Source organism: Topomyia yanbarensis, chromosome 2 (assembly GCF_030247195.1).
Source record: "Topomyia yanbarensis strain Yona2022 chromosome 2, ASM3024719v1, whole genome shotgun sequence".
Classification (NCBI taxonomy): Eukaryota; Metazoa; Arthropoda; class Insecta; order Diptera; family Culicidae; genus Topomyia; species Topomyia yanbarensis.
Genome location: NC_080671.1, coordinates 435,369,088 through 435,392,727, shown reverse-complemented (window position 1 = coordinate 435,392,727; position 23,640 = coordinate 435,369,088). Strand labels below are relative to the sequence as shown.

General features: G+C 42.1%; 2 protein-coding genes and 1 long non-coding RNA gene across 5 annotated transcripts in view; all 3 read left to right on the top strand.

Annotated features, from left to right (window-relative positions):
* LOC131685524 (protein tweety-2-like) overlaps positions 1-718 on the top strand; it is a 280,502-nt gene extending 279,784 nt beyond the window's left edge. For 2 of the 3 annotated variants that reach the window (XM_058969316.1, XM_058969317.1), the window contains exon 8: positions 350-521. In XM_058969316.1, coding sequence (XP_058825299.1) covers positions 350-482 — 133 coding nt within the window. In that variant the 3' untranslated portion in view covers positions 483-521. Of the gene's footprint in view, positions 1-349; positions 526-582 lie in introns of those variants that run through there. The other variant, XM_058969314.1, reaches the window with a different exon arrangement.
* LOC131681013 (putative uncharacterized protein DDB_G0271606) lies at positions 483-5,597 on the top strand (the record flags this gene model as incomplete). The annotated part of the gene is made up of 2 exons (XM_058961722.1): positions 483-1,475; positions 1,531-5,597. Coding segments are annotated over 2 exons (1,938 nt in total), but the record flags the coding sequence as incomplete, so codon positions are not given.
* A 12-nt stretch (positions 5,598-5,609) lies between these two features.
* Positions 5,610-21,663, top strand: LOC131685523 (uncharacterized). Its single transcript, XR_009304831.1, has 2 exons — positions 5,610-15,418; positions 15,631-21,663. It is a non-coding gene; the product is annotated as an uncharacterized LOC131685523 (long non-coding RNA).
* Positions 21,664-23,640: the final 1,977 nt, after the last annotated feature.

The window sequence follows — 23,640 nt, the reverse complement described above, 5'->3', positions numbered from 1 at the left end:
GTAAAATTTGACCGTTAGGAAAAGGTATTCAGTGACATACCGTTGCACTTTATTTTCGCATAATTTGCTCTTTCAATTATGTTTGACTTTAACGAAGAAATTACTTTCATCAATGTGGTCAATTATTTTGAAGGATTTTATAATATTTTTCCAAATCGGTTTATTTTAATTTGGCCAATTAAAACTTGCCGTTAGCTAGAAGTAAATCGTTTACTCTGTAGTTTCCCCATCCAAAATAAACATGCGCCAACGACGATCTAGATGTCACACTGAAAGTCCCACTGCACATAATTCATCACTGTTCCAAAATTAGTACTGATCTGATTTTTCTTCCTCCTCACAAACGCAGAGCCTCCGGGCACCACACGCTAGGCCGACTACCGTCGCATCAACAGCAGAATAACCTGAGCGGGCCGAACAACGGGAAATACGCAACGCTTAGTAAACAGTGTAAAACACTCGAGTCGAGCGATTTCTACTGAGAATCGCCTGCCTGCAATCGGTCTGCAGGCAGCAATAAGTTAGGTGAGTTCGGAACTCCCACCTCTCCTCATCCGTATAACGCGAACAGTTCGCTTGCAGATTTAAAACTGACAGCATCTACGACGACCCTATCGGACAAAGATCCTCGAGACATTAGTAACAACGGCTTCAACCGCTTCGATCCAAAATACGTCAGCATCGGTCCAAAGGCGATCCGGGCAGTAGGGAACCAGATGACGACCAACGTGAACAAATGTGCCACTTTGCGGCATGGAGGTCGCTACGGAGGTTCTCTAACGGCTGGGGTTGCTGGAGGAGGACGCGGTACCAGTCCTAGTCCACTACTGAAAAATGTGCAACAACCTGTTGTGGCCCAAAGCAATGCGCATTTTAAGCATCCTCAGCAGCAGCATACCCAGCTACAGGACAAACCGGATCGCCAATCATCGAATCAACAAAAATTAAACATTTCAACCGTCTCCAAAGATTACAATCAGTCGTACTCGTGTGCTACTCTTCCGTACAAAAAACCCAGTGGATTCTCGGAACAGGTTACTACGTCAATACTAAAAAAGGAAAGCAATCTAGACAACAAGCATCACCCGACGGTTTACAGTATCGACACGTCCTACCACCAGCAGGCTGCTCAATCAACTCAACAGCATCACCGTTCGCTTTCCAGCACCAATCAGTTATACCACGAAACGGGAGCTGGATCAGCATTCGCTAGCCCACCGCCATCTTCAGCATCTACGGCCACCACCAGGAGTAACGTGTCGATTATCAATCAACCACTGCCAGAGATTCCGATTTCCGCTCAAAGCATGAAAAACAATCAACAGCCACTTTGTGCTGCCACGCTCAACCAGTATCGATCACTGCAGCGACCCAACAAGCAGAGCGGCCTGACACTGAAGGAATCGTCTCCGCAACCACAGTCACAGCATCATCCTCCACCACAAATACAGCAGAAGCCGTCGATACCGCCCAAGGTAAGGCTATTGAAACCCCTCATTTCTCACCCGTTAATTCCTCTACGTTTTATAGGTTACTCCACCGATGCTTCCCCCGAAGAATCGTCATAAAGACGACGCCGTATATCAGTCTCGGACCGCATCGGTCTCATCCTCCATAAGACCTCAGCAACCATTACCTCAACCTCCCTCGCATCAGTCATCCTCATCTTCGCTACAATCGTACGGACTCGCTGGTACTGGCAGTGGCCACGTCACTAAGACAAACTTTAACGCAATTCAGCAACAGCTGCAAAATCAACTGCACTTCAAACAGTACCATCAACTAACCCAGCAGCCCTGGCAACGGGAGCAGCTGTCCGGCCATAACGCAGCATACCAACAACACAGCTACGCTGCTCATGAACGTGGATACGAGCAAAAATCTAGCCGAAACCGATCCTACTCTGGTAGTAGCGATCGCGAACAGTTACATCAGCAGCAACAGCAGCAGCAGCATCAACAACAGCAAAAATCGAGCAATATCGAAAAACAGAAGCAAAGCTACCAAACACTGCCCAAGAATCATCACCACTATCACGGTCAGGGAGCCAACACGTCGTCCTTTACTACTCAATCGCCTGCGCAGCAACAGCAGCAACAGGCTATGTCACACCATCACCACTACCCGCCGCAACAGCCACAACAACAACAACAAATGCAACAGCAACCACACCATCAGCAGTCACAGCAGGCTGTGACTCAGCAGGCACCACAACCGAAAAGCATTCTGAGCAAATCGCGGTCCAACGAGGCTAGGGAGCGAGAGCGTGAACGGGAGCAACGGGAACGTGACCGGGACCGAGATCGTGATCGCGATCGGGAACGTGAACGGAGTGCGCATCGAGGCCACAGCAGCCACGAGTATCACCATGATGCACGCTCGGAGGCCAGCAAGAATCCGAACGTTTACTACCGATCGCTGCAGCGGGGCGGACTACAGGCCAACAATGATCTCTACTCGGTGACGGAATTGTGAGAAAGGTTTGATTTTTAAGTTTGTTTCTAGATGTGGTTTGGTTTTTTCTTTCGGGAACTTGTCGGATGGACTTGGTGGATGTTTGAAGGGTTTCTTTCTCAGAATTTTCTATTTCTCTATCGGTACTTGTCTATTGGGTCATTTCTGAATGAGATCCAAACATTGTTACTTACCGTTAACGTTGTGTAAATCTCTGAACATCTGTTAGTTATGTTTCTGCATATTTTGATGGATATTTGCTATGCAACGACCATAGCAGTCAGTTGCTAATGACTAAAAGCCCTATTGTAATTTTATCTGGGTATCTCCGAAATAGATGTTTTTCATTAACAGAAACTATTCTGTCGCAAAAAACCTTTACTGTCAAGGTTTTTTTCGTTTTAATTTTTAAAACAATCTCACAAAATCAAATAATATCAAACATCCACCGCGATAAAGTTATCCATGTTTACGAATCTTTTTCGTACTGCCCTCCATTTGAAATCTGGAATGAGGTTATCAATAGTGCAACGATAAACGAATTACCGTCGGCGCAGAACCGGGAAACCGGTCGCTTGAATTTTATTTTCGATAAGTTGGATAAGTTATCCATCAAGGACTGTCAACATCCCGATTACGTGAGCCCCCATTCCCCGGCAAGACAGGTAGACAGGCTGGCAGGTGCAGCAGAAAGCAAAACGAAAACAATACGTAACCAAACGAAACTAGCATACACACAAACTAACAAACCAGAACAGATCGTTCCGATCTGACAGCACCGGTAGTGGCAGAGTTTGTACATAGACGGATAGAGTACTGTTTTTACTTAACTAAAACGCAGTGTATTTTAGCTCAAAACCAACATTTCTCACGATTTAAATATAGACAGATGAGAAACAAAAGAAAAACTGATGCTGCACCCCTTAGGAGCGCACGCGATCATGCGATTGTTGTTAATGTTACTGATAATCTTCATAGTATAGACGAAAAAGCAAAACAATACGAAAACAAGTGTATTAAGATAGGAATTAGTCAATCTGAAAGTAAAAGCTCAACACAATTCTATCAATCCACTCATACAACTGATGGGATTTACACTATAGCAATTGAAAGTAATGCAAATTGGTCAACGCTAAGGTTAGATGTACCAGGAAAAAAATAACGACCCCAAACAAGCCAAATCACACAATCATTCGATGACATTCATCTGTATTACCTTAGGCACATTTAAGCATCCATTCCATCGGTTCGCTTGCTGCGACACGAAACCCGAAGTTGTTGAAAACCGTAACACCATTTAGGAAAATCAAAAATACATTTAGAAAAATACGGAAAACATCAAAATTTTGCTTTGAGTTAGTTTTTTAATTTTGAAAAAAATATTCGAAAGATAAATTAGTGCGTAATCAGCGATTGACATGTGTCAGGGTGGTATGCAGTTTTCATGGCTACAAAAGCAGAGCCGAGAGAGTGAACTTGTTTCTTTTTATGTTTTAACGACATTCAATTAGCAAGGAACTGGATGAGAAGACGTATTCTTTAGTATTAGGAGCCATCGGACTCAAGGAAGATCAAGGGTGTGAAGGAAGAAAGTTTAGAAAAGCGTGGAATAGGATCATATGAGCAAGCTTAGAGTTTATCGACGACTTAACCTTTTGTCTTCTACCGCAGAAATCAGGATATTTTGGCACTTTTATCGAATGTGAGTCACCTGAGTTTGATTTCCACTGCAACTGTTTTCTGGTAGATTCCTTATTGAACAGACATCCGTGGTGACAGGATATTTCTCCCCTTAGTTGAAACATTTGGGATCTGATTCCTCAATTTGCTGAAAACTATCCTGATCATGATCAACGTCATAGAAAAGTTTCTAGTTCCGTGATCTGAGTGGAGGCTTTCAACGCATTGACGTCGCGCTGCTTTCGTTTGTATCAAACCGACGTCCGATGATCATCAGCATCTATAACACATACCTATACGTTCAATAGCCAAATTTTCAGCACCGTTTATTGCTCAGGAACAATTTTGCATAGATTGTATCTTATGGTTGATGACATATAGCTTTTACACCATGCTTTTGGTAGAATTATTCCGCTAGGTAGTTGTGAGTATTAGTACTGAACAGTTTGTGAGCCCGAGTAGCTCCAGAGAGGTTCGCACATGCATATCAACCGAGACTTCCATCGGAGGCTTCATCTACGGTTACTTGCAGAAATTTAGCGAATTGCTCTTTTCGAATTATCTACGAATCGGTGAAGCCTTCTTCGGATGGAAATAGGCAGTTTTGAGGCGTATGATTGTTTTGTGATGTCTTTTATAGTGATAGTTTATAGTTTTATAGTGATGTCTTTTATTTGAATCACTTCGGGCTTCTTTGAAAACGAATTCACCTAAGCGAGAACTAACCTTTGATAGGGTCGGCATAATCTAGATATATCCGTTGCCACGGTTATTTCCAAGGCTGCGTTTATGTTATTTTTCGCCCCAATAGCGCACCCATTGCAGGCTTCAATCAGCTTGGAAATATTTACGTTGATATTTTACTATTAAACGTCTTGACAGGCAATGAAGCGCATTCGTTCAGGTCCAGGGTATATCACTTAGACAGTTTTACCCATTTAAGGAATAATTCTGGCATTAGACATTCTTTTACGACTGTGAGAGACTCCTGTCACTAGCAGAATATTCATGGTTCCGGTTTCCGAACAAAGACGACAGGAGCCAATCATCAAAATCAACATGATTTACCAGCGCTCGTAATCCGTGGGATCAATAGAATCCCCATCCAGTCATCCAATCTGTCCACATCTTTGTCGCAGTGGTGTGTGTATCGGTTCAACGACTTGACAAAAGTGTGGTCGTTGTCTTTGTCGCCATGTTTCTTGACATTGAATTTAGTAGAGTTACATAGCGAAGCAAATTTCTAAAGGCAGTCTTCGTTTCGACATAAAGGAAAGAGACACCATCACCAGTTACACTGAATCAGCGCGATCCACTGTGCGCATTTATCAATAGAATTCTGGGCAAATCATTTCACACACACACACACACATACACACACACAAACACAAATTGGGGGTTTGTTTTCCTCCAGCTGTCAGCCAATTTAACCCTTGCATGCCCAACTTTTTTCTAGTGCATGAAGGGTTAATGGTTCTCATTTCGTTTTGCTCGTGCTCGAATCGCGGGCATTCGAGAACGACGTACTCAGGTGTTTCCTCTGCATCACCGCACGCGATGCAGAACGGCGAACTCGCGTGGCCAAACCTGTTCAGGTACTTTTTGAAACAGCCATGACAAGACAACTGCGTCATGTGGAAGTTCAGCTTACCGTGCGCTCTGTTCAGGTACACCGACAAGCATGGAATTAGTCGATGGGTCTATCTTTCGTTTACAGCATTATCCCACTGATGCTGCCACTTGATTAAGGTATCACCTCGGGCTCGTTTACGGATTCCTCTCGTGCCTCGATCCCTATAACACTTGCTATCCTCTTCGAGTAGAAGGTTTATGGGAATCGTTCTAACTATCACGTAAGCTGCCTCTGACGAGATAGTGCGGTACACGCTGTACACCCGCATGGCCATCTGCCTGAACGTGCTGTTCAACTGAGATGTATTCCTCTTCGTCTGCAGTTCCGTCACCCAATCAGGTCGTGCGTATCTGAGCACCGATGTGGACCAGTAATAGCTTTTTACTGCTGCTGTTCGCCGAATTGTTGGGCATGATCCGAGATAGTGCCGAGATCACTTATTAAAGCTTAGCCGGTCGTCACTCCCAGTTGTGTAACTTCCCGCTTTGAGTTGATGATACTATCTCCGACCGACATTCTTGCCTGATGCACTGCCTTTCGGTTGATTATCAAAACCATATCGGTTTCGTGGTAAGCTAGCGTCAGCATCTATCGCCTCCGTTGCGAGTACTTCTACTTTCTCTAGTGATTCGCCGATCATAATAAGCACCACGTCGTGCACAAAATCGACGGCTCTCCTTCGGTACTTCATCGTAGCATTTCAAAGAGTTGGGCCGAGTATGGAACCCTGTGGAACGCCCGCTGTTACGGTTACACTTCTTTTTCCGGCGCCAGTTTCGTAAATCAGTTACCGGTTCCGGAAGTAGCTCCTCAGAATCCTACAGAGGAAGTTCCATAGTTTCCACGACCGTTCGTATGACATCCACGGTGGATCTACCTTTCCGGAAACAGAACTGCATATTTGGTAGTCCATTCTCTCCCTCTCTGTATGTTGTAAGCCTGTTAAAGATTACTCTTTCAAGCACCTTGCCGACTGTATCCAACAGGCATGTCAGTCTGTACGCTGAAGATCTCCAGGGGGCTTGCAACAGTAGCAGCTTTTTTCGCTTCCAGATGTCGTAGAAGTCACCATCGTCGATGCACTTTTTCAACGCGGTCCTAAACATATCCGGGTCCGATAGGATTGCTGTTTTCAGAGCCACGTTTGAGATACCGTCTGGTCCCGGGGCCTTCCTGGTTCTCAAGGCTTTTGCCATCACCATGAGCTTCTCGTTATTTACCCGAGCTTCTTCTTTGTAGTCATTCTGCGTCCCGTATGGCATGGGTGGCCAGGCCGTCAGTTCATGATGTGGAAATACCGCTTCTACGATGACTCTCATCCTCTCCGGGCACCTATCCGGTGGTCTTCGCCAAGGCAACTCTATAGGCGTCGCCCTATGGATTTGAATTGGCGTTGCGGTAATAACTTTAGGCAGATTTTCATACTGAGTTTGATTTCCTGGTTAAGTGCGGTTGTTGCCGCCTAATATGCTGGTCTTAGAGCATTTCACTTCCCTGACTAACAAAAAAAACCGAAAGCGCTAGCCACTCTCGCTGTGGAGGATAAGCCGAACAAGGATTAACCTCTGCCACAGCTAACTCGAGAAGTAGAGTGAAGTTGGCAAGAAAGCTGAATCGCCTAGGACACATTGCGGTGTCTTCCGGATTTTTTTTGCGGGCGCAACAAATTGGTTATTTGTTATCACAGTCGCTAGGGAAGTTCCAACAAAGGGTCAAGAGTTGAGGACTGTTGCAGAAGCAGTCAATACTAACACCGGAAGAACTCGTTTGAAACAAATAAAGTTAAAATTATTTGTCGTCTCACTAGACCCGGCGAAATCGGTGTTATACCCGGAGGCCCGAAGGTCGTCTCCAAAAACCGGAGTCTCCGGGTTACACCCGGAGGGGTGACAACCCTAAAGCGGAACTCCAATCTGTCCCGTTCACGTTGAACCGTTCTCTTTTTTGGCGAATCCCCACGTTTCTTGCTTGAGTTCTGAAATGAATAAACTATGTTTTACATAAGCCAATATTGTCTGCAGTCGATGAGGTTTTTCAATAACGAAGTTCGTCTGGTGTACACTTCGTAACCCCCTTAGCTGACGGCGCCGATTGTTGAGTGGTAAGCTTGACCGTCACTCGTCCCAGTGGGTCTGGGTTCTTAGGTGAAAAATCTGTGGTCACATCTTCCTTCGGTATGAAAATAATGCCTTTGGCCCGGTCCATGGGTTGATGGGCCGATATCAATGGTTCAGATGGTGGAGTCACCTCCCTGGCGTCGCTGATTTGAACTCAGTGTGTACAAAGGCCGACGGACGAGAATAAAAAAAAACCCGTAGTTCTTGTTGTAGGTTTGCGGTCTATTCGTTTGTTGGATGCCAAGGGACTGTTATTTTCAGATGAAACGCCGATCAGCCATATTTGTTACGAAGTGGAAGTAAACGAGACGATATCGCAACAAACACTATTAATTACAACTAAATTAAAGTACACGTCTCGTGTTCAGCCGGCTGTGGATGTCTGACGTCTTCGTTGGCAGGTGGCATCGATCACATACGGTTGGATGACAGCGGTCGGTTTACAGCTATCGGTTGATAGGCGTGGGTGTCCGAAGAATAGGGTGGTAGTTCAACACCTCTCCTGGCACGGCTTGTGGCAGATCAGTACAAATCGTTATCTCGAAGGACGACGTTGAAGCGCTTCATCATGATCAGGTCCGGTAGCAAGAGCTCGAGCACAATGTCGTTGCTGAATCACCGGCTCGAAGAACTTTCACTGTAATTCGTTCAATCTTTCCGGCTCAGCTGATGGTGGCGCTGTTACAGTGGTAGCAGCATCAACGTTTCCGCAGCTGATTGTTGTGTGAGCGGATTATTCGTTGTCGTTCCGGAAGCCACTCATTATACTCTACTGGTCCAACACGTTCCAGGATCCAGCACCAGTTGTTGTCTTGGTGCACTTGAGCATACACTTTGTTTATCACGTCAAAGCTCTTCTCTTTCGAAGTAACGAAGTCATTTCAAGGACGTTCGTATCTGTCGACCAAGAAGGATTTCAGCAGGTCGTCAAAATCTTCTCCTCCTGCTTGAATTTTTTTGACAGTCCCTTTGTCAACAAGCGTTCCGCCTGTACTTTGCTTTGGAGGTGGAATTGTACTATTTTGAGATGCATGATCTCATTAGCCTCGCAAAACTCTTCGAAGGTATCACTGGTGAGCTGCGGGCCGTTGTCCGTCATCAAAACTTCCGGCATGGTAGATTGCTTTCTCTGATGCGTCTGGAAAACCGGTGTACAACGCGGGAACAACATGATACGGAGGCATATTGACGATAACCTCGACCTTGTCTAGGTCAGGGCTGATAATGTCCGTATCATGAAGCTGATCCAGGTGCTACACCTTGCGCATAAAAACGACACTTCTCAAACTTTACCGTAAATCCGTACTATTGGTCTAGGCAGAACATGATACAGATTCGGCTTGTGCCGTGCAACCACCGATCTGCATGTCGTCGAGATACGGAGATGTACATGTTAGTCCACTCAGCATGGCATCCATGATTTGCTAAAAAGCGTCGGGAGTGCTCTTGGCCCCAGGGGAATCCCGGTTGAAACGATAGAACCACTTGTGGGTGTTGATCGTGATAAGCTTCAAACTTTCCTCGTCGACCTCGACTTGAAGATATGCGTTGGACAGATCGATGGGGCTAAACATCGTGCATTTTGCCATCCGTTGAAAAAGGTCTTCTAGGAGTGGAAATGGGTAGCTGTTTGATTCGAGCGCACTGTACAATCCAGTGGAGAAATATGCGCAAATACGAACGGAGCGATCTGACTTGAGGACCACCACGATGGGGTCTGCACCATCCACATAGGTGACAGGATGCCCAAATCTTTCAGTCACTTCAGTTTGTCTTTGACAAACGCTTCCATATTGTATGAAAATGGTCGCTGGCCGAGCGTCCGACTTGAGAGTAAGTCGCACTTGTGTTGTAGTGCACAGACCCATAAGGTTGGCTTACACTTCGGGGAACATTGTTTTCAAAATCTATTATCTGCTGATCTGGTTGTTGGCTAAAAATGATACGTCTCAGAACCCAAACTGAGCCATCAGATCGGAGCCTAAAACATTCAAGGTCAGCACAACAAAATATAGCAGTAATCAATCTGTCCCCTGAAGCTGCCCGCACTTGACTATCCAGTGGAGTTGTCTTTGGGACCCCGATGTTGATCCAGTTTTGCATTGATATAATGGTTATATCTGAGCTAGAGTCCAGCTGCAGTTCAACCGGTAGATGTATATCGCTGTCTCCACATAGCGCTGAACGTACTTCAAATGGCTGACAATCAATTTTTGGTGTGTAGCTGTTGCTTTCCATGAACACTTTGAACTTGATTTTGACGCGATACAAGAACAATTCGTATATCCGCATCCTTCGGCGATATCAGGCCGCACACAAAGATTAAACATTTAAACTGATCTTCCTACAGTTCTTGCAGCTTGAAATGGATACAAGCTGTGTTCACTTTACAGGAGTATGTGATGTAATCCTCGTTTTCTTGTTTCGCCGTTTGAAGCCACTGGTACCGGCGTGAAGAAATTGAGAACGAATAAATAAATACAACGATCTTTCGTTAATGTATTGTGAACTAGCATGAATAAAATAAAAATTGATTTGTTTTTTTTTGAATGTCTTATAAGCGTTTATTCGCTATGTGCCGAAGATTCAGATCTAAGTCACGCCTGTATACATTCTGCTGTTAAATATTAATCTATAAAAGCAGGAGCACCGACTTAGTACCTAACCTCAATCCGAATAGAGCACGTAGGGATCCGATCAGCGTTGTTTGAATATATGTGATTTGCATCCAAAGCCAGCTATGAGGAAATATGTTTCGTCATCTGAATTCTCACAACATGAACTGTGGGAAATACATGGGAAAAAGTAGCTTTGACGAATAGATTTCAATTCTCCTTCATTCGATGATTTTTTTTAGAAATTCCAAGTTGGTGCGTGGTGTAAATCGATGTACCTTGATTTTACCATCATCCATATACACGGGAATTTTTGCTCAAATTCAATGTTGTGTTACATGAAATTCTTCACAATGACGCTTCCAACCTCGGTTAAATTTCTATGAACGTTGGCAGTACTTCATTACGTCCACGGTGTAACTCCTTTGTGAGGTTTATCGCCGGTTTAGGAACTATTCTACCAAGCACACATTTGGTCTAATAAGAATTTGTTCAAAGTCAGTCGCAATGGAAATTCTCGTAGTAGAAGCACGTTTCACTCATGTGTTGTTTCCTAATATCACTTCTCAGCCAGAGGAACGATATTGTACTATTTGTGCAGTGAATAAGCAACAAAGCAGCACAAATCACAGAGTATTTTTGTTTCTGCTCTGGACGAGATAAGAAGGTAGGCTGAAACATATAAAAGCTCACCAATAAAAGGATATTTTTCAACATGTTATGTTGCTCTGGTATTTGTTTTTTTTGGCAAAAACATTCCAGTTCCTGTATTTTATCGGTACTGAGGGATACAGTACCGGGAAACCGGTTCATACGAAAAAGGATCCGTACTAGGAACCCTAGCGAACAAGCTTAAAATCCTACGAACAAATCGTTTTCTTCTACTGGCAGGACTCGACCTTAGTCGTAGCGTGGTCATATCAAATTCTCAGCTGTGCGTCCCTTTGGTGTATACTTTGGCTTTCTTTTTCAGTTCGACATTCAAATAATAATTTGTGTACATGGAAATGGCGCACCTACTCCCTACTTGTTTCTTGTTTGACTGTCGTTCATTTCTTGTAAATTCCAGCCACAAATATTTTACTGTATATTCATGAAATCAGTTGACGCTAGGTGTTTGAAGGCGACGGAGGGAGCATCTATTTAGAAGACTGTATATTAGGGTGCCATGGCATGTATGGAAAACAGGTGATCATCGCATTTAATAACCAGACGCACCTCAATAGCATTAGCACCTCGACGAAAGTCTCTTTGCAAAAGTTTAGCTCAATCGAACACGATTAAGGGGTTGTGCGAAACGGCGAAAGTGCAAAAATTTTCACCCATGAAAAATACAAAAGGACCTACAGAATATTCAAAAACTGAATTCGCATTTTTGATGCTTAAGATGTAATGAAACGTCGAGATCTACGTCCACCCTGATTTTTTATAAGAGAGCTTTTATGGAACTTGGAAAATTCTGGATTTGAGTTAATAGTGGGGTTTGAAAAGGCTGCTTTTAATATATTTTCCATGCCAGATGTCTTAGAAATGCATGAAACAAGGGATCTTGTATCTTCTCATAAACAATAGTTTTGTTAAAGTTTCCTCTCTGGTGCTTTTAATGTTTAAACTGAGATCTTCAAATAAAAACGAAAAAAAATAATTTTTGTTTCGAATTGACACCAGATTTTGACATTTCATTGATTTTTAAAACATTTGGCATGCAAAAAAAAAATAAAAACTGCATTCTCAAACTCAAGTCCCATCTCAATTCAAGAATTTTTCTTGCACCACGAAGACATTTTTTCAACATTACACTATATCTTAACGCTGACATTGCATGGTGACTTTTGTCGAGGTCCAATACTTTCGAGGCGTGTCCGATTTGAAATTTCAGGAAGACCATAAATAGTGGCACTCTACCGTGTATCAAGTATACTGAGGAGACAACTTTGAATTGATTGGTGAATTTTTGATTACGGTGCATATCAATAGATTTGAATTACCAGTCCAAGGGCAGTCACGGCATTCCGGTTATATTCCAGAAAGAATCCATCCATCTTTTTGCACAAGCAAATGAGACAAAGATGCTTTTATGATCTATTGCTGATTAAGTTTTTCACATATTCTTTGCTCCAGTAACTAATAAAATAGTTTGCATCCAGCCATATATCGTGTGAAGATAGATGGCCATTTTAGTCCTTTACTATCAAATTCAGACTTGTCTTTCAAATTAAAACCCCCCATGATTTCAGTCTCTTCTTTCTTATTCTTCAGTTGTCGCTTTGCATCTGGCTGCATGAATAAACTCTCCTGAATTGACTCAAATGATCCTAAAACGTATGTCGAACAGGATTCGTCGCCAAAGACTCCGAGCTTCCATTTAAAATCAAACACGTTGAACTGGATTTGTCTGTATCGGATCTTCTTTCACATCAAAGATAGTCCCCGAAGTAGTCTAATATTCAACAAGCCGTATAAATATTCAGCTGTATCAGATATCTCGAAAGTTCGTCCAGATAAGTTCAGAATTGTGATATTTTGTCTAAAGCAAACAAATGACGTTACTGGCGACAAGACTTTCATGAAGAGCTAATGCGTTTACATGTCCGCTCACAAAGTTGAGATCGACGGTGTAATTATCGATTCGAACTTGGCATGCGTGGATCTACTGAAGAACGGGATTGTCTGTTTCAATGGCCTCTTGCTCCAGTGAGCGAAGATTTTGCGTGACGATTGCACTGGACGGGACAAAATGGGGTGTCCCTTCAAACTAATGTCGAGTGACCCTATGGGAGACTGCTTTTGCATATTCTTCGACGAGGATCATCTACATGGTCGGTTGTTTGTGCCGCGCGTCATGCATGCAGTATTCCACTAATTACAAGCAAATAGGTTTTTGTAAGAATAACTTTTTTCTCTCTTGAAAGGTCGCTAAATATAGCAGCAAGAAAAAACTCTGCCACAAATCCATACAATTCAGAAGATTCACAATTCAGAAGAACAACGCTTCCAGGAACACCACAAACCTTATGTGATATTGCAACCAGTGATTCAAATTAATGCAGGATTGGGTGGACCTAGGTTGGGAACCGGCAACTTTGTGATATTGCGGAACTCCTCCTGGCATCGAGGAGACATGGGTTTATCATCTCGATGATAATTAATCTAGCTTACTCTACGATATTTGCTACTGCTTTATAAAAGCGGCCTGTTGTACTGCTCATGATCACATTTCCGTTCCCCTTGTTCCTATGAAACTGAGAAAACGAGCGAAAAAAGTTTGCAATTATTTTCGCTATTTTGGTTGAAATTTGAAGTCATATGTTTGTTGTTACTATGTTTTAATTGCCGCAAGGTTCTGCTGTATCGATTTTGTTGGCTATTTTCGGCAAATTTGAGACTAAGAGAAACGAAAGCAATGAAATTGAAAGACGGATAGGTATTCTAGAGCGAATCAGTTATAAACTTAGAACGGAAAACTAGAACTAGGCAGGCTCATATGGGCATGATCGAAAGGAAATGTGAAGAATTCTTTGCCTTATGCAGAGTAGGAGTTGGGCGTTGCACCCAAGTCTACCGCATGGTCTATGGTAGAACATAACTCATCATCATGTTTTACCGCCGACGCCGGCAACATATGTTTGTTGTTTGGTAGATTTTCAGTTCTGCGCCTTTTGATGTCTGCTTTAGCTTTTCTTTTCAGTTCGACTGTCGAAACAATAATTTTGTGTGTACCTGGGAATGATACTGCCATCCTCACTTATTTTATAAAGCAGACAAGATTTTAGGGCCCCCTTAAGCTTCGCGCCCTTGGCGGGGGCCATCCTGGCCAACCGAACGCTACGGCTCTGAGAGTTACTACGAACCGTCAAGTCTACCAACATGTCTCACGGCAGAGACAAACTTGTACCTCTTTACCATGAGAACCGACATCTCGATTTAAGGACATTATACATGCGGGCCACAACATAGCTCCTACGCCGCACATACCCCTCTCCCCTGCTTAACCATGTATCTGACATGAGCAAATATAAAAATACGTACGTGTACCACGAAACTGCTACTTGAGGAAGCTAGAACAGTTTCCTATACAATCAACCCGAGTTTTTGACGGAATTCCATCTGTAGCTCTTATTTTGTGTGAAAATACCACGCCTCTTTGTAGGGATTGAGAGAGGAGAGAGAAAAACATATATGAAGTTGAAGGCGCGAGAATGCGTAAAGAGAATATACAGGAGCGACGGATAGAATTAAACGAATGGAAAAAAGTTCGTCAGTTGTGTGATTGACTTTGAGTGAGGAAGTTGTGGTTTTGTGACATCCGGACACGACAATGGCGCAGTCCGGTAAATAAGTGAGTATAAAAAAAACGAATAATTCCCCCGAGAGGGTATATCAAGTTTAAACCCTTGTGAGGGCTATGCAAGTATTGCCCCCGAGAGGGTTTTGATAAGAATAATTCCCCCGAGTGGGTATTTGTAAAAGTAATTCCCCCGAGAGGGTTTCGATAAGAATAATTCCCCCGAGTGGGTATTTGTAAAAGTAATTCCCCCGAGAGGGTACACCAAGTATAAACCCCTGTGAGGGCATTGTAAGTATTGCCCCCGAGAGGGTTGTCATAAGAATAATTCCCCCGAGTGGGTATTTCCAAGAATAATTCATCCGAGAGGGTAATCAAAATATGTTTCCCTGAACGGATTTTTCATATGTACTGCCCCAGAGAGGGAAACTATAAATTTGTAGAATTTAAAGTTCGCGGATTGTTGATTTTTCTCATGCGCAGTGTATACCACACACTGTCTGGATACAGTAAGAAAATATGAGAACATTATCGCATTTTCATAACGCGAGTCTGTTAGTTTCGTTTTTTCTTAATCGTATACATACGTGGTAACGTTTCCGAAGCGTGTGAAAAAAAACAATCTGAGCATGATGTCCACCGTATCTCTAGAGTTCTTGATCGTTGGCATGGTTACTTTTCTGCACACACGGACAGAGCGAGAATGTATGGCCTTTGGTTTTCTTTCTATTGTACCCGTTTGCATTGTATATGTATTGTCGTAGCAATAAAAAAAAATGAGTGAATTTACTGTTGCCTCTACGTTACATTGAGTGCTCGATCGTTCGTGGGAGTTAGATCGGTTAGATCTATACATAACTGCGGACAGAACGAGAAGGTATTAACTCACCTTTTCGTTTTGCTAGAGTGTGGGTTTCGTTACTGGTACCCGTTTGTACACATGGTATGTGTTTCCGAAGCGAATGGAAATATACCGAGTCTGAACTTGCCTCTTTGCCTCTCGTGAGTTTCCAGAATGAAAGCAAGTATTGCGTGTGTGAACAGAGTAAAAATGAATGGCTTGGCATGGGTTCGTCTTTCTCATATGCAGAAGAGAGAAGAGAAAATTTACAACAGAGAGACTGCATTTGGACCTGTGGGTCGTATTTCTATAGCAAAAAAGGGGGTGATTTCTCTTTCGAGAGTGTCTGGCCTTCACGTATATGGCACCCATATCCCGAATGTATTCAACTGATATGAGCCAACATCTCTGCGGGCACACAAATTATGGGCCCCCATGACAGTTCTAATTGTTCTGCTCATTTCTCTGCAAGCTCGGTTCGCACTAGATAGAAACGATGCGGCATGACTCGATCTTTGGATGTTTGTCATCGAGCTAAAATAGTAAACAATAAATGGTAGAAAAGTGATGTTTTCGTCATGTTGATGGATGAGAAACACTTTCTTCCATGATATAGCGATAATAAAACGAATTTGAACATCGAATAGCCGTGTCGTATGGAATCAATTCCTTCGATTGTAAATTGATCTTCATACAACTTTTTAGATCTTAGATTGCAAAACATGGCGGCGTAGCAGATACCTACTGGTCGTGCACTTGATTCCGATTGTTCATACATGCGGGTTGCGGATAAAGCCAGAAATCATAAAATCGCGGTCCTTTCGTTTTGCCAGATCTGTGGTGTGTGGACACAGATACATGTTGCTACATATAGGGTAATGAGCCTATTTTCGTCATGTTTCTATTATCCTACCCATTTGAAGCCGTTGGTTAGAGCAGCGTAGGGCACTTGATTCGAGTTTTCGTTGCGCTCAAACGCGAGCATTTCGCCATTTTCAGGGCGACTGTGTTATTTTCTTGGTTTTTAACAACGAAGCAAAGCTATTGATGCCAAATTGTATGCATTCCATCGATTGTAGGCCGAGTAACTAATGAATTAGTGATAATCTCTAATAGGGTGGCATTTTCATGACGGCACGTTACTCTAATATGTTTTAATGGTATTTCTTTTTGTAAGAGGTCTTGGGTTTCGTCATTGCACCGGTTCGTGTATTGAGCGTACGCGGTGCTGTGTTTTAGAGAGGAATTTGCGCGATATAATTCGCATAGTTAAGGTAAGAAAAATTATACTCGCTATTACCTTTTCGTTTTGCGCGGGTGCGCTCTTGCTCTTCGGTACCAGTTCGCGCATGTGTCATGGGTCATACTTCGGAGAGCGATGAATATGCAAGATCAAAATTTAATCTTATAGTTGCCTCTTCATATCGCGGGAGTACATTGTCATGGACCATTTATTTGCCATATGGATACATGCTATACAAACGAAGCAAAAAAAGTGGAAACACGCAACCGCATTTTCGTTCTGCATGGATGATTGCTTGAACTTCGTACCGGATCGCTTGTATGCGCGTGTTTTCGGTGCTAGGAAATTTCTACTAAATTTGCTGTCACCTTTTCGTATCGAAAAGAAGCATGGTCGTTGGTATATAGGGTTAATGAGAGTGCGGAATTCTCATTTGCTTAGGTAGTGTGAGTGTGCTAACTCGTGCAAGGACATCTTATGGTCATTACCATGGCTCGTTTCTATAACACACGTGTGCGAAAAAAACCGAGAAAATATGAACTCACCATGTACCTAGCGCCTTCTCCGTTCGCCAGAACTAAAGTTTCGGCACCGCTTCGCTTGGTTGTATTGCGGTACGTTGTTTTCACACATGTGGTGTGTAGGCAAAGCTAGAATATATATATATCCTCGCGCTGGTTACCAGTGGTGCTAGCATGGGTGCATCGATTCACCTACACAAACCAGTAGTTTTTTGGAAACGAAGAAAGTTCTAGCTGAAATCGTTATAGCTTTTTCGTACGGTAATGGATAGTTGGTATGGATTCGTTTATTGAGCACACATGATATGAGCACCTAGCATTTTGCATTTTATTCGATGTGCATCCGTGTATGTTCGTTTTCACATGGTGCGCACATGAGATGAGAGTATGAATTATATATTGTCGTGCTGTATTTAAAAGTGGTTGGAGAACGTCATATTTGACTGTATTAGTAACCGAAAATGGGTTTCGACACAGGTTCACTATCAAACGCGCGTCGTGTTTTCGGGAGCAAGAAAATTGCAAATTGTATTCGGTGTCTGCCGTCTTGTCATCTCTCCGTATCGAAATTTATGCTTGGTTATATCGGCACGTGTTCAGGAACGTTCAGCACGTTGTTTTTTTTTTAAATCTACGATAAGTAGTTCTCGGTTTGATCTAATTCATTGAGCCAAACTTGCAGTTTTGGTTAATATATTCAAAGAGAGAGTAGAGGTAGTGAAGGATGTAGGGATTGAGAGAGGAGAGAGAAAAACATATATGAAGTTGAAGGCGCGAGAATGCGTAAAGAGAATATACAGGAGCGACGGATAGAATTAAACGAATGGAAAAAAGTTCGTCAGTTGTGTGATTGACTTTGAGTGAGGAAGTTGTGGTTTTGTGACATCCGGACACGACACTCTTCACTTGGGGTTTCCTTTCGAAACTTATTTTTGTTCTTCTCATTTTCAGAACACTTTGAAGTGCTCTTTAATCACACACCACTGAACAAAATCCGCGAAACTTTAATCGTTTACTAACTAAACTTCAAATTTTCTACCAAAGTGCAGATGACCGAAGGAAAATGTCCGAAAACGCTCATTTGTGCATTTGAATTTTCACTTCGAATTCCATTTTTTTTCTCAATGTAAACAAGCGTGTCGGGTCGGTGCCTAGCAACAAGTGTGCGTTCCTGGCTTCCACATATCTTCACCTGAACTTTGCTTGGATTTTCCGTTTGCATGTTGACCTCACTTCTTACCAAGTTACTACCATTTTTAGACCCGTGGGAGCCAACGTGCAAGTGAGCTTATGTTCGTTCTATCAAACTGCCTTAATTTTAGTTAAATTGTAAACCGTGAAAATTCTCAGACGATCTCGGGCAGAGTTGCACAAACAACTGATGACCAACTTTCTGGGAGGCTATAATATAGATCCGCTGAATATAAGTCTATTGAATACTTTACGCTGACGTCACAAATGAACTGAGTGTTCATTTTTGACAGTTCGCTTGTACTGTTTACATGGACTTAGAAAAATTCCGTACGATTTGTTTCGAGCGAATCTAGTCGTCCACCAATTTTTCTAAGTCCATGTAAACAGTACAAGCGAACTGTCAAGAAAAGTGAGGTTAACTGTGTCAGTAAAGTACCTAATTACATAATTCGTAGATAACTGCTTGAACTTTGGCCTACTTTGATTGCTGCATACAAAAAGTACTCGCGCTGGGTTCGATTCTAACCAGCGAAAAACAAAAGCGTTGTTCCTGGAAATTGTATACCACTCAGTAGTCATTCAATGCTTTTGATTTATTAAATCGATTAAAAATGAGAAATTTAACAACGCAATAGAAACGTCCCCTATTTCATTTATGCCATACACGACCTGTCAGTTTTTTATCTAATTTGTACGAAAAGGGCTGCCCTTTCCCGGCATAGTGTACATATAGAACTCGGAAACAGTATAATTATCCTTAGATTGTAGTTATCTAGTTTTAACAAAACCAACGACAAAACTCGTACTCTGTGTCACCGAATGAGGGCACCGGAAGAACAACGGTCGAAGAAAAGAAAGCTCGAACCGCACAGTCTGTATACACCCCCCGAGACAGACGAGTGTTTTTATACCAAACTTTCTAAGAATAAAGCAACAACAAAAAGTAATATTCAAAACATCACTTTAAACGTACGTAGCGAGACTCACTCACTGTTCACTGATGGAACATAATAATGAGCGGTGTTTGTTGATGTAGATGTAGATAAAGAGGCGAACCGTGTGACAGCCAGACCAGCACACACTCACACAAACCCATTCAAAAACTTATTCTATAGTTGAAAACTCGTTGAAGTTTACATTTAAAAAATAAACCTAAAACAAGAATGACTCAGACAAAAATTAAGATAACTGCGGAGAAAAGCTCAAAATAAAACTCGTTATGATTATTAGGTATAAGCGATAAAAGAAACAAGAGAGAATTTTAGGACTCGAATAAAAAATGTCGTGTAAACTAGTAACAAACAAAAGCTAAAGGCACATTTTTGTATAGAACTGAAAAGGTTAGAGTTAAACGGAAAACTATACTAAAAACTGCATGAAATCGTAGTGATACGGTTGTTCTTACCGAACACATACACACTAACATACACACAGACACATACTTTGGGGTCAATTTAATCAAAGACAGCGGGGAACACGGTAAAATTGGTGATTTTTCTCAACACGTCTCAACTACATCTTCGGTTATTATTTTACGTTGGTTGTGAGTGTAGATTTTTAACGGTTGCCAGCGTGCATGTGTGTGTGTCTGAGTGAACTCCCAAACGCGCCGGAGTAGGCGGTCGAACGACGGGTTTGTGAGCGAGTATCGTCAGTATTTTATCAGGGACCCTATTTTTAACCCGAAACCGCCTGTGTAGATACCTTTTTCGTGTGATGAGAGTGTCGAGCTCGTTTTCCGCTAGATGGCAGTGCTTAGTAGTTTCTAACCTGTGCCCTTCTTTGTCCCTTGGCTTCAAGCATAGTGCTATTCAGACATTCCCGTTTTGCCACCACCCGGGTTTCGTTCCGTTTCGTGTTCATCTTTGTTCAAACATTCCAAGCGAATCGAGTTCCCAGCATTCTAAACTGACGACGGATTAATGGTTGTTTTTTTACTAACGCTGCCATCTATCGGACCGAGCTTGAACTGTAGTCTAGATGCTGCGACGAGCGCAATATGTAAAATAGAAATTGTAATGTTTGAATATTTGATAATTAGAGAAAGTGGATCGTTTAGAGGCACGAACAAGACAAAAAAATCAATACCAAGAAATAGTCTGAACAATTAAAACAAAACATAAAAATTACACTACAACCAACAAAATTTACGTTAAAATTAAAACTCACTGAATTAGATGAAACAAACTAAAATGAAGATGAATTTAGAAGGTAAACGACACAAAAACATAAGCAAGACAACCTCTTCCGGTGTAAGCGTAGTAATTTTTAAGGTTATGATAAATAATAAAGAAAAACGACACAGTAATAAAAAATACAAAAATAAACTGAACCGTTAGACATTCAAAATATTTCACCTATTTTGTAAGATTTGTAATTATTTTTAGGAATAGCTGGAAAGCTCTTCAATTAAATGAGACAGAAAGGGAAAAAGAGAGGGAGATAGCAGATTGAACAAGCGAACAGTTATCGTGTTTTAAACAGACTAAAACGAAAGCGGAGAGACATATTACTCAAGCAAAAAGGGTGCCATCGTTTTTAAACAAGTAGAATAGTGAAACTAGATTATTTTTGTCTACATTTTTTTTCTCTCCACTGTGTACTCAATTTGAATTTGAAAAAGAGGAAACATTTTTCGTTGTTACTCTCAAGAACAATAATATTGAGTTGTTTCATTAGCCATTTAAGTCGCACGCTAGAGCTCAACCCAAAACCTTCTAAGCTACGTGAATGGGACGTGCGAGCATTCACAGAACACACGCCATAATTTTGCACAATTAGCAAGTGTCGGTAATTATGAAAATTCATCAAAACACTTACAAACACAAACATACACATACAGACATACAAAACAAAACATTCACTATCCGCGTAGCGTAGGGGAAGTATTGAGCGAAACATGCGATAGAAGAGCGAATCTGTAATGCTCACTACCAAGGACCAGCCCCGGTGATAGTGGTGAGCACGGATTGTCACTGTAACGGAATGTAAGCCAAACTTGTATTTTATGTATTTATTTTGATGTCGATTTTTATTTTTTCTACTATTGAAAGCGAATAAATAAACGAAAGGAAAATTTAGATCGATGGTCGGGCGTTTTGATTGCAAATATCACATATTTCGTGAAGTGTTGGTACATGCACAAAATAATATGGGACTGTTGTGTACTTTTGTGAAAATTATGTATGTATTCCAACAGTCGATATGGCCTTCCCTTCGAGTCAACCTTTGTAGCAATGACCGATTACCCAGTAACTATTAACCAAAACTGTTTTTGTTTCATATCGATAGTGTCTCTGAAGCAGCCCGAAAGTTGTTCGGACATTTGTTAAAATGTTCGTTGCAGCAAGGTTGCCCTGGATCTGACTCCAGCAGCCGAGGATTCGCTCTGAAACATTTTACGGGTTGCACCACTACATTCAAACAAATAATATCAAATTCTGTCGTTGAAGACAGTTTTTTTCTTATTTAATTCTTCAGTTTATTTTTGGAATATTTTGTGTAATACTTTGGTGAGCTCATGCAAAGCCTTCATCCGTTCCAGCTAGGAGGTCATCTATGTTGCTTATCGCAGATGTCTTTCTCTTCGTTGTCGTGCATAATTACCTCCGACTAGAGCGAATCACCCAGAACAGTGATCATTCCGACCTCTTGCTCGTATTCGAACGTTTGGCGTGTATTGCTCCTGGTAGAGTTGTGCTTTTATACATTTTCGTTGCGTTTGATTGCATATTGGTACCGGTTCTTGACATGCGATCTGAAAAACTTAACCCCATCTTCACCGTGATAGTTTCCCAGATATCTTTTTCCTCTTACATTTTATATAGCCCCTACGACCTCCATATACTCCTTATACGACGTAAGCATATATATTTAGCCTGAAATTCAGTCCATGCAATGCCTATCTTGACAGCCTGGTCTCCGGAATTCTGTTCACTAGCGAATGCATCGTTTGTTCCAGAGAGTCCACATAATAATATATCGAAGGCACCAGGAATCTCTGTATGGTAAAAGTGGTTCTTCACAGTATCTACCTGTACTTATACATTGGCAAACCTAAAATAATGAAGAACAATATTACACTATTAATTCACATTTTAAAAGATTTTATAGATTTTAATGCTAACCTGCGCTGTATTGAATGTACACAGTACCATTCGGTTGGATCAATGAGCAATTTTCCATTCGGAAAAGTTGAAAATCGTTAAGATCAACCAATTGTTCCACTCTTCCAACCATATTCAACCGAAAACAAACTGTGTTTTGTTCAAACTAAATAAAACCGTTACTATAGAGACACGTGCTCGTTATATTGCTTGTGGCACCAAAAACTGGATTCTAACCGCACTGCGCACTTACTATTCTTCTATTAAATTCTTCTCATAGACTGGTTAGTTCGACTGGCTGGATGTTGTTGGCTCGAATCAAAACTTATCGAAAGTAAACAAAGTTCATTTCATATCGTCAACATGGCGCCCAGGTGGTAAAATCGTTAGAATTCAACGGGGTGTTGGAGCGTTGCCAGAAAATTTTTATTTCCAGATTAAATTTTACTAAACTTCCCAGTTAAGCCCAGCCGGAATGCTGGCTGGTTCTAAGTCGTATTCCGGCTCCGGTGACACAACCGGTTCTAGTTAGAATGTTTAAGGGGTACCATTTCGATGCGGCTTAGCTGCATAACCGAGGCCTAGGAACCGAAGCGGCGCAAAGCCGCTGAGGCTCCGCCGGGCGAGGTGGCCACCGACCCGCCGTCGGAAGCAAGCGAACCTGTGACCCACTCGTTTGCCCGGCTTACTCAAACATAGGGGCTATCCCTAGTTTACAGCACGCGCAAAAGCGATGTGGCGTAGCCACATTGGGTGGTGGACATAAAATAAAATTGGCAACGCTAGCAAAATGTAAACACAAATGAACACTTCGGATGAACCTATCGTCAATTGACATTTCGACGAGTTTTGATTCGAGCCAATAATATGGGCCCGAATTACATGTGTTTTGACAGATCTCAGTAGCAGTTTGATCACTCGCATTTTGAAAGTGCGGAGTCCAGGTTGGTG